Raw genomic sequence first — 12,367 nt, forward strand, 5'->3', positions numbered from 1 at the left:
AAATCTATTAAAACTATGGAAGAATGGGTGCTCACATCAAAAATACTCCAAAGAGAAAACTGACTGTGTGATCTGGTATTATTCTACGTTCCTCTGAATTGAGACTGTGAAATTGGGAGTCTTACATGCCTATGCACTGCAGTCCTATATGTTATGCAGTTCAGCACACATAAACTCTGTCCCACTTATCAACTGATTGAAGTGTTTCAGTGCATTGACAGAGGCTTTTTTATAACCTACACCATCTTAAAAATAATGAGATGTCACTATTCAGAATTCATGGGTCTGGGAAACAGACAGCCCAGCAGAGGTGGTTTAATTGAATTAGGTGCATACTTCATGTTCTTCCTTACGTCTTCATGTTAGAGGGCCTGTGGGTGTCTTTTATGGTGGATGATCAGATAGGAGTGTATTTTCCTGCCATCAGTCATTGTTATGTCTGATGCCATTTCACCTGTGTAATACGAGAAATGTATACAGTCAGTTTTGCAGCTTGTATTTACAAGCATGCATGTTTTATATTCTGGTATTTCCTTACCAGGTCAAGAAAATATGATCATATTACCCCAATTTTACAGTCTCTGCACTGGCTACCTATTAAGTTCCGTATCAGTTACAAAATATTATTACTTGCCTATAAGGCCCTTAATGGGTTAGCTCCTGCGTACCTAACTAGTCTTCTACCACGCTACAATCCATCACGCTCCCTGCGTTTCTTCTACTCTAACGAGTCCCTCAGTCCCTGCTGCTGAAAAACAGCCCCACAGCATGAGGCTGCTACCAGCACACTTTACTTTTGGGATGGTACTCTGCAGGTGATGAGCATTGCCTGGTTTCCTTCAAACATGATGCTTGGAATTGAGGTTCATCAGACCAGATAATATTGTTTCTCACAGTCTGAGGGCCCTTTAGGTACTTTTTTCAAATTCCAAGTGTTTTCTCATGGGTCTACACTGAAGAGAGGATTGAGTCTTGCCACACCGCCATAAAGCCCAGATCAGTGGAGTGTTGCAGTGATGTTTGTCCTTCGGTAGATTTCTCCCATCTGCATATATGATCATGGAGCTCAACTAGAATGACCATCAGCTTCTTGTTCACCACTCTAACCAAAGCCCTTCTCCATCAATTGCTCAGTTTGGCCAGGAGGCCAGCTCTAGGAAGAGTCCTGGTTGTTTCAGACTTCTTCCATTAAGGGTAACAGAGACTACATGCTTCTATGAACCTTCAATGAAGCAGAATTTTTTTCTGAAATCTTCCCCAGATGTGTGGCTTGATGCAAACCTGTTTCTGAGCTCTACAGGCAGTTCTTTTGACCTCAGGGCTTGGTTTTTGCTCTGATATGCATTATCAGCTGTTAGACCTTTAATTAAGACATGTGTGCCTTTCCAAATTATACCCATTCAATTAAATTTGCCACAGGTTAACTTCACTTGAAGTGTAGTTACAACTACAAGCAATATGAATGTTCCTAAGCTAAATTTAATAAATTTACAAAGATGCTAAAAACCATTTTTTTGCTTTACCATTATGGTGTATGGAGTGTAGATTGATATGGGAAAAAAGCAAGTTAAAGCAGTTTAACATAAGGCAGCAACATAACAAAATGTGAAAAAGAAATGAATGTACTTGAAATGAAATGAAAATACTTTTGCAAGGCACTGTATCTATGCACCGCAGTGCTATATGCTATGCAGTTCAGCACACTCTGAAAAATGCACATAAACTCTGTCCCACTTATCAACTGATTGAAGTGTTTCAGTGCATTGACAGAGGCTTTTTTATAACCTACACCATCTTAAAAATAATGAGATGTCACTATTCAGAATTCATGGGTCTGGGAAACAGACAGCCCAGCAGAGGTGGTTTAATTGAATTAGGTGCATACTTCATGTTCTTCCTTACGTCTTCATGTTAGAGGGCCTGTGGGTGTCTTTTATGGTGGATGATCAGATAGGAGTGTATTTTCCTGCCATCAGTCATTGTTATGTCTGATGCCATTTCACCTGTGTAATACGAGAAATGTATACAGTCAGTTTTGCAGCTTGTATTTACAAGCATGCATGTTTTACATTCTGGTTTATATATTCTGACATATATTTCTTAAAGTAAATGGTAAGAACAACCCCATGCCTGGTCCACTGTGCTGTTTTGATGAAATGAATATTTGGAATGAAGGATTGCAACCTGGTTTCCCATTTTATCACAGCAAAATTTCAAATCAAATCAAAATCCAAACCAGACTGTATTTATAGCAGCTTGTTGGGGGATTGAATTCAGTTTATGCTGTTTGCAACACTAAAATGTAACATGTACACATGACTTAATAACAGGTCATCATGCAGATGGCCGAAAGAAGAGACAGCAATCATACAATGCACATGAATGCAATCTGTGATTTTTAGTAATCAAGTTGACTGCTCATGCTGGAATCGGTGCAGTGTTATGAATTATGTTGTATGGTATTTGCACACAAAGTACTTTAAGTTTGCAAATGTCAAATGATTAACACCACACAACAAGAAACCAAACATGACATAAGTGCAGTTGCCTATAGCAAATTAAAAAATGAGTAGGCTTAAGTTAATTCACATTCAGTAAGTTTTCACATATTCATCTTGTACCGTGACCTTTTTGGAACTTGGAGAAGTGTGAAACAAGAAACCCTACAGGGTTTGAAACGTGAACAAAATATTAATTGTGATGGGAAAATGACCAATTATTCAGAGCTGATTATTTTTCTTTTGATATATATAACATTAAAACGAATAGTTCTGAATATAATTTCTGACAGGACCAACCATGTTTGAAGCCGTTGTGAAGTAACAAACTCATGACGAACATTCCACATGCCACATAGTAAGGCGCCAAGTTGCTACGTTACTTGGTAAATAACTTGCCGTACTGAGTGGTGGCTAGTTCTACGACGTGATAAGATCCACCTCAGGCATTGTTTATGTCCACATTACGTTGAGCGCGAAAATTGGCCGTGACGCGATGTAGTCAATCATAAAACAGCCAATCACAACACTTCTCTCTGGTGCTCTCTCACGATCTGAAGAATGTAAAACCCATACATTACCTTATATTTTCATGACTTCTGTGATGCTGCAGTAGAGGACATGTTTTATGGGTTTACTTTTGGAATTTGTTGGTTTTGAAATACAACTTACATTTTTGTTGTATATAGTTATGCAATTGTATAGTATATAATTTATTGTTGCTTGCTTCTATTGTCAGCATTTTTAAGTCGCTTTGGATAAAAGTGTCTGCTAAATGACTAAATGTATAGCATTCACAATGATGTCTTTCATCATATTGCTGTTGCCGTCTTTTCATAAGCAAAAAACACTCAAGAAGACCTTGCCTCACAGTGATTTTACCAGCTAAGGGGGTTTTACGTTTAAAAAAAATGCTGAATCAATTGACACAGGATCCATAAGAAAAATGGTACAATGGGGTAAAAATTACAAAACAACTGAAAACAATGCTCACTACTGCCCATTTCTCATACAAGGATGGCCCACTGGAGTTCATTCTCATTCTAAACAATACAACCATTCCCTGTCAGCCCATTTCCTCTCACAAAGCTGAACAAGAGCCAAGGACGCAAACAGTGGTCTTATCGGTCAACAGCCAATTTACTCTAGAGCTTCTCCTTTTCTTCTGCTGTGGCATTTAGACAAATGAGAGGAGCTCCAAAACTAACACAGGAGGACGGCCGGCCGTATCACACACTGCCCACCTTCATTCATTACCAATATAAAAATAAACCAGAGAGTGTGATCAAAGCAATCTCCACTTCGCCTCTCTTCCTGGCCCGGAAAGGGAACAACTCAGAATTGATTGCTGTTGCTTCTTTTTGTTTGCCTTTGCATGGAACGCTGTTATCTCCTATTAAAAGAGTGTATGTGAAGAGATCTCTGAGGACATAAATCACACAAACGGTCCTCCTTCATGCAAGCAGAAAAGCAATCAATTACATACAAGCAGACAGAGAGGAGGAGGGTGACAGCATGTTACCTACCCTCCATTATTAACATAATTATTCCCTTAACGTATGCACAAAGCTACACAATGGTATAGATTTTTTTTCTTCATCAAATTTTTTACATAGAAAGAGTCAGATAGCTTTGGTAGCATACTTCATATCCCCCTGAATGGGGTTGTTTCGTTTTTGGGGTGACAAGGTGTTAAACAGGTCTTTGTTAAATGGTTACATTTGTACTGAAAAAGTCTTTCGATTATACAGTGATACATGCCCAAAAAGCTTATTTACATTATAAACCCCACAAAATATCTGGACCCTTATATTTAAAAATGTATGAAGGTCATTAGATAATAAAATATAAAACCAAGTGGCATTTATTTGAAAGAAATATGGAACACCCTTCAAGCTAAATATTTAACAAAAAATAGATTTGCTACATAAATGTATAATAAATTTTTATTTGGACACTATCTGGTTGTCAAACCGTGTAGAACATGTTCATGTATTACTGAACTGTATGTGATGAACTGCATCTGGGATCACTCTACTAAGAAACCTGTGTGAACTTCATTCATCCACTAAAAATGACACCAGTTGATTAAAACAAACTGCAAAATGACTAATAAAAAAGTTCTAGCATAATTTGTTTGCACTTGATTTGATGCTTTGTCATCAAATGCAAAGAAAAGTAGTTTGTCAGAATAATACTGTGCTAGTGTGTGTGCTGGGAACAGAAGTCTTTTCTGAATGCAGCTGGCTGCGCTGCTCATTGCAGCTGTGGCATTGCAGACCTTTCAGTGTGATTGTAATGAGATAAAGGTCTGTTCACTGACCTGAGCTCTATGTTTCAGAGCTACACACAGCTGGGGACAGATAAGCAGAAACAGGGGCCTGGCTGGGTCAGTGGCCCTGAGGTCGAGTGGTCACTGAAGTGTGGACACTATTCACCCACAACCCCCTAACAGACTTAGACACGAACAGATAGACACATATCTGCGGAACCCTTCGTGCTTTTAAATTGGTTTGAAGAAATTCTCAACCTACTGCGGTTGCAAACTGAAACTTCTTGTTAGTAAAAATGTACTGAAAATAAAAAAAAGCTCACCACAATATTTTGAAAGCTCATCAAATATAAAACAATAATTTATTATTTCTCTCATTTTACAAGACATCAAATTGCGTTTCTAGCTAATGATTTGTTAAACTGTATTATCTGGCTGTAATACAATGGAGACCTATACAAAAGGCTTTTTGTCTACAACAGACATTAATATCAACAATACAACAAACAGATTTAGATTTCAAAAAATGGCTGCATGTCTAATGTAACAGTAGCTGTGTGAAATATGAACTTTAGGAAAAACAGCACCTTTTCTTTAAAGTCTGTAAAGCAAAGTTATTTTTGTTGTAAAACCCTGTCTGAATAGTATATAATAACATCTGTGTGATGACCATTAAGCTAAATATCTGTTACTTTAATAAGCAATATGTATGCATAAAAAGTACAATACTGCTGACTGTTAGTTACTTGACAGAAAATAAAAATGCTGATGGTTGTGATGCTTGATGGTCTTTGTATTGTTTTCCGAAACCTTTTAAAGAGGCCGAATGGTCATGAATCAGTTACTTAATAGAATATTCAAAACCACAAGCGCAACATAGAAATGAACAGAGCAAATAAGAAAACACCTTCTCATCACTTGTATAAATCCATTCTATTCAATCTTTGAGACTCTCATTGTACCTTCTCTTGGAAAATGGCAAAGTTCCTTCAGACAAGACATTCCTATTTCCTATTTACAAATGTTGCCGCATTGAACGAGGCAGCATTGTCTACTCCAATCGGTAGTCTCCTATATACAGAACATTACAGAGCCTACACCGTGGTCACTGACAGCAGGGAGTTGTACACTCGTGTCCCATCGGGGGACTTTGTACCATGGGTCAACAGTTCCTGGATAGTCATCCAGTTGTCAAAGATTTTCTTGTTCCGCTTCTTCATCATCTTTTTGTGACTCAGTTCAATGATATTGACCTCCTTCTTGTCTTCAGCGCTGCCCACTTGCTCCTTCAGACAGTCCATACGGCTCTGCTTCATAAATTCCCTGCGCTGACGCTGTTCTTTGGCACGGACAGCGTGTTGCTTGCGCTCCTCTTTGCTCCAGTAGCGGCCCATCTTCATCTCGCTGATGGCATCGTCGTCTGTAGTCATCCCGCTGCGCTCCTCTCGGATCCGTAGGGCTCGCTCTTTCAGGAGCTTGTCCCGGACAGGCCGCTTGGTAATGTATCGCGTACCGTCACTGCGAATCTTCACTTTCCATTCCATTTTGGGTCCCAAGTCAGCAGAAGCGACGGGATCCCTGCACATGCTGACTAGGCTCATTTGACTTTGGGCATACTCCACCGACTTTTGCTGGATCAGTTGCATGTAGCTCTGGTAGTGCTGGGCATGGGCCGGGATGTGGGCATGTTTGTAGGGCGACTGGGGCTGGGCATGGCGACCAGCTTTGCGTTCACGGATTTCAGGCTGGGTTCCAGCCTCGGACTCTTTTGACAAGGTCGGATGACTTCTGTTAGGGCTGCAAGCCTCTTGGACGGGCGACAGTAGAGGTTTGAGAATTCTGCTGGCACCCGAAGTACCACTACTGGCCCCTGCTTCGGCCTGATTTTCATTTCCACGTCGCAAAGAGTTGTCTGGGGAGAGCTCTAGCGTGAGCGGTGTGCTACGACAACTTTCGCCAGTGTTGTATGCGCTGGAGCTGTCCTTGTCTGACTTTTCTGGGAGTTCGCTGATGTCCGCTAGCTCATGGCGTCTTGCATCCACACTTGTGTTGTAATTGTGGAAGCTGCTGTTGTGGAGCATCCAGGACTGTTCGCGGCACTGCTCACGCAACTGCTGCATGCGATGTGCTCGGACTATGCTCAGGCACTCGAGCTCAATGCTGCGGAGCTCCTCATTCAGAAGCTCCAGCTCTTTGTCGATGCCCTCCTCGCCAACGCTGCCCTGTCCGCCACCTACGCCACCACTTGGCCAGAACAAGCTCTGCTCTGGGGTACCACTGCTGCCCGCGCTCCGCATCTGGCACTTGAGCTCCAAAAGCTCACGAAACCGCTCGCATTCGTCAGCAGGAAAGTCACCCAAGAAATCCGCGTCCGCATAGTCTGCAGAAATGAAGGACTCGCTGCTGAAAGGGAGGTCACCACTGCCTAGGGTGTCCTGACTGTAGGCGAGCCTGCGCCGGCTGCCTAGTGTGGTGGAAGCGCTGGTCTGGTCATCTGCAAGATTCTCCTGCTCAGAGCTCTCATCGTTACGAGTGCTGTCGTCTGTGCGGCCCACTCCACTGTCCTTCTCATGGTGGTGGGAGAGCAGCGTAGCAGTGTCTGTTGTACCTCCATCCTCCTCATGCTTCTTCTAGAACAAAACAAGTCAGGGAACGTCAAAAAAAGCATATCCAACTGACTTACAAAAGTGGAACAATAGCAATTCGTCAAGGAGTCAACAATATTCTTAATATACAATGCCTGGTTTATTTGACAACTAAATTAGGAGGCAAGCCTCTCGCAAGCTCACAAGTTCACATGTCTTGGTGCATTGGTTTAAGGGTGTGGGGGTGGATATATGTACAGGCTTTCCCTAAAGTTTCTTAGAGCCTGTATACACAGAGACACGTTTAGCTGTATACGTAAACATTTTGTATCGTATCAGCGTTTCGTCCAGATGGATCTGGGGTTTTGGGAGCATGAAACCACTATTTTTTGACCGGGTCCCGGAGTGGATAAATCTGAAAATGACACCCTTGCATTTTCGTGTGTACAGCCAATCCGTATATTTTGTGAAACGATGATGTCATCACTCCACGTCTCCACTTTAGTTAGACACCGCTACATCATGTAACAGCAACAACAACAATGGCACCCTACATGCTTGTGTTTGTGGTGCAGAAGCTACTGAGCCTATTAGCTTTACTAAAGCAAAAGTTGTCTTCTTGTTGTTGTGTTGGGTTTGTAGCTATACAGCACATAAGGTTTATGTGCATGCTCCAAGTCTTCTCTTTTCCGTTTTAATTTCTGTGGCAGAATTATAGTGCCACATACTGGTCTGGCATGTTTACTACATCGTTTTGAGTCAGTTTCAGTGGTTTCGTGTGTTCGCAGATATTTCTTGAGGCGACGCCATATTTACTTAATTAGTTTTTAGAACAAGTAAAAAAAAAAGATCGGATAGGGAAAGCTCTGGCTTCGTGTGGATGAGCCCATAAAGGATGTTTTTGAAAACTAGATGGCCAAGTTTCTAGCTTTGGCATAATGAATAAGTAAGCAATTATTCAATACAGTCTAGGACAAATCTGAACACATTAGCATTTATATTACAAATTCAGAGCAGCCATATGAGATCTGACCACCTCCAAATTGGTTCATTTAGATGCCAAGAAGCACTGGACCTTGTTTACACATGTACATTGCACGGTCCACTTCAAATCTGATCACCTGATATAGATGTTAATACCAGATTCAAATGAGACCTCAACACGTCATGCTTTCTTTTAAACTAAAGTCCCACCTTGACTGCTTTACCTCCTGCTCATTGACAGACACAGAAATTATGATTGATGTGTAGGATATCAAGCCATGACAGGCTGAGCTATGACTGACTGATATGCCTCCTGACCGACTCTACGAGTGACTTTCTGATGGATTTGCTGTACCTGCTGGAGCATGCTTGCTGTGAACTGCATAGCCTGATGGTGTTGTTGCTCTAACATATCCATGTGGAGGTCATCCAGGTAGTCGTTTCTGTCATCATCCATCCAGCCTTCATCCAGCTAAAACAACCAGAGAAAAAAGGAGAAAAGTTATCAGCTGTCCTTCAAAGCTGGTGAACAGCATGAACGGTATGATTGTGGCTTGGTTCTCTCACCTGTATCTCTGGTCGAGCCAATAGCAGGCACACATTCGGGTGTTCTTCACTGGTTAAAAGAGCAACTGCTTCCTCACGGTTCTGAATCTCAATGCCATTGATCTGAATTGTGGAATATAGATTTGTTTACAAAAAATGGCTAAATGTGACAGAATAAGACATATGACATCAATGATAGGCAGCAAACCTGGATGATTCGATCTCCCTCTCGAATTCGTCCATCTTTTGCAGCAATGCTGTTCGGATCAATCTGCACAATGAGGAAAATTGGTAACCAACCATAAACAATGAATCTAAATGGCTAATTTATAACTGAAACTACAAAGGTTTTAATGAACATACCTCGGACATTAGCATGCACAAAAATGGCTACTTTTATGATACAACTCACCTCACTGACATAGATCCCAGTCTCATCTTCATCATCGGTCCTGTAGCACACAGTTAACCCCAGTTTATCCTGGATATTAGTTCTGTATAAATCCACTTCCTGAAAGAAGAGTGTGATATTTTAATGCACAGCACTGACTATAAGTCATTTGTAAGTCGACTTGCTGAACAGTGCAAACACAGCAACTAAATCATAACAATGTACACAATCTGTTGTCTTGATCTACATGTTTGAATAATTTGCCCAGATTATAGTGCTGCGACAGAGCTACATGCTGCCACAAACATGCACACAAGTCGAGTCTCATTCAGTCTTGTGTCAACACCTGTAATCTACAAGATACATATGGAGATCACAGCTCTCATGGGGCTGGTATCACAGCAGCCATGAACAAAGCTGTTATTGAGCAATCAAACAGCTTACTGCAAAAACCTGGCATAATCTAAACCAACCAACAAATGCTCTGCCATCAATCTTAGTCAATGTAAACAGGCGAATCTCATGAATACATGTCCAGGTAAAGACATACTTAATATTACATATATACCATTTAAAATGTTAGGGTCTGTTTAAACAGTAATATTCTAAAATAATTACAATTTAAAATTAACTGTTTTCTATTTTAATCGATGTTTACCATTTTAAAATATAATTTACTCCTGTGATGGCAAATCTGAATGTTCAGTATCACTTCAGAAATCATTATTTTATGCTGATTTGGTGCTGAAGTAACATTTCTTATTATTTAGTTGAAAACAGTTGTGCTGGATAATATTGTTTTTGTGAAAACTGTGATACTTTTTTTATTTTAATCAGCATAAATTCAAGGCATTACAATAAATACTACATGATTAAATAATATATTTTTGCCATTTTTTCGCATAGTAAAGAGAATTGGTGGTGGAAATGTGCTTAATTGTGACAAAAATTATGTCCAAATGTATAACATCTAAATGACCCTAAACATAGACATCAATTCTTTTTAAATACAGTTGAAAAATATGCTTATAATTTCCTTTGATTTTGGGGTGAAATATAATGGTCACATGATTGACAGATTTCATGAGATTGACCCAAGCAGAAATTGTCCATAATAAATGTCTCAGACCTTGACCCTTTCTTTGAGTGTGAATTTGCTTATGACCATAGTGAGGAAGTATTTGATAAGCTGGTTAGTTCCTTACATAATACGATTATGATATGTCTGCCAACACTGCACTAAGGTAAGAAAACACTGCATATTAGTGCATTTCTATCTCACAGCATCTAAAACTCTCTTTCTTTTGTCCTTGAAGTGCAAAGGAGAGCATTAATCAAGGTAAACAAGGCAGGATGGTGGTGGAGTTGTTGGGCATTCAGATTGGCCCCATCCTGGTTATTGATCTCTGTCTGCAGGGCCCGCACTGCGGCACCTGGAGGCCTTCAGGGGCCAATGAGAGGTCATCGAGAGTGCTGCGTGCAGAGCATCTGCTGCTATAAGTCTCTGAACTTAATCTCTTTATGGACTCACTCGTGACCCCTCATGACTCACAGCCCACCACTATCATTACAGCGCAATCTGTCTATGCTTATTGTACACTTAGATCCATCACGCCAGTTGTTAGTCAAAATTCCAACCTATCCAATTATCTCTTTTCACCTATATAAGTCAATGACAAAAATAAATAACGATATCCCCGTCTCGCATCTGCTCAAGGGAACAGGGCTAAAAAGGCTACTTGATATCAGTACAGCTGACTGCTTCAGTGCCTGCATGTGGTTATGGATGGTGTGGTTGGTCAATTCACCAATAGATCAGTGGAGACAGTTTGCATCAGGCCTGGCGTCAGCATGTCTTAATTCACGTTTCAGGGATGACAGAAGACAGAGTAAAGAGAGAGAATCTGTGTGGCATTACCTCATATTCCAGCTCTTCTCTTTCTATCTCATGCTGCATGCCCTCTAGGAAATCATTGGGGTCGAAGTATTCATGAGCAGGAGAGTGTCTAGAAAACATAAAAACAAAACCATATCATACCATAAAGAATAATATTATAGAGGAACTGTGCTTGACAAATGACCCCTGTATTCAAGCTTTAGAGGACTGATTAATTAATACATTCTATAAAATGTTACCAGTTTGGCTGAACTGCCAGTTTTATCACATCTTGCATGCTTCATGTGTCTGAGAGATTTTACTCTTATAATCGCTAAAATATGTGCTTTTCTTATTGATGACCGAATAATTATATGATAAACGACAGCAATATTTAATACAAATATTTTAAATTATTATTAATACATTGAAATAATCTTCCGATAAAAATAAAATTACATAACGAAATAACGATTTCAGAGCTGCAACTATCAATTTTATGCATCTATATGACTCCCATCTTTATAAATATATGTGACCATTTTTTATTCTTGAACAGAGCAAGTCATAATATATTTAATAACTATTTTACAAAGTATAAGACTTAAAGGGGTGGTTCATTGCGATTTCACTTTTTTAACATTAGTTAGTGTCTAATGTTGCTGTTTGAGCATAAACAATATCTGCAAAGTTACGAAGTTGAAAGTTCAATGCAAACGGAGATATCGTCTTTTAAAATTCTGGCAGTTTAATGCCTACAAAAACGGCTGGTAGGGACTACAACAAGTTACTTCCCAGGTTCGTGACGTAACAAACCCAGATAAACCCCGCCCTCGGGAAAAGGCAGCAAAGGGGGCGAGGCCATGCTGAGCTGCTTTAGAGAAGAGGAAGAAAACTAGTGGTGCTCATAAAAATCTATTCATATATGAATCGCGATTCTGTCTTCTAATGATTCTAATTGATTCACAAGTTTCAAAATCAATGTTCTAAAGCAGCGGTTCTTAATACTGTTCCTCGTGTCGCCCTGCTCTGCACACACTCTGCATCTCTCTCTCGCTCTCATTCAGCTCAGCTCCAACAATGAACTGTTCCAATTATACACTTATTTGCACATAGACATGAGAAGCGGATAAAACCGTATATTAAAAGCTAACATAAGCAGTAGCATTTACAAATAACAGCGTATCTAAAAGTATGAGACAACAACAAACAAAA

The 12,367-nt window shown here is 40.1% G+C and overlaps 1 protein-coding gene across 1 annotated transcript in view; it reads right to left on the reverse strand.

The window, feature by feature from the left end:
• Nucleotides 1-5,147: 5,147 nt before the first annotated feature.
• Nucleotides 5,148-12,367, reverse strand: part of LOC107584480 (E3 ubiquitin-protein ligase PDZRN3-like) — a 101,292-nt gene continuing 94,072 nt past the window's right edge. The window contains exons 5-10 of the mRNA XM_016271117.1: nt 11,195-11,282; nt 9,298-9,396; nt 9,094-9,156; nt 8,907-9,008; nt 8,695-8,811; nt 5,148-7,400 (exon numbers count right to left, since the gene is read on the reverse strand). Coding sequence (XP_016126603.1) covers nt 5,865-7,400; nt 8,695-8,811; nt 8,907-9,008; nt 9,094-9,156; nt 9,298-9,396; nt 11,195-11,282 — 2,005 coding nt within the window. The 3' untranslated portion in view covers nt 5,148-5,864. The remainder of the gene's footprint in view (nt 7,401-8,694; nt 8,812-8,906; nt 9,009-9,093; nt 9,157-9,297; nt 9,397-11,194; nt 11,283-12,367) is intronic.

Source organism: Sinocyclocheilus grahami, unplaced genomic scaffold (genome assembly GCF_001515645.1).
Source record: "Sinocyclocheilus grahami isolate Dianchi unplaced genomic scaffold, SAMN03320097.WGS_v1.1 scaffold60.1, whole genome shotgun sequence".
Lineage (NCBI taxonomy): Eukaryota > Metazoa > Chordata > Actinopteri > Cypriniformes > Cyprinidae > Sinocyclocheilus > Sinocyclocheilus grahami.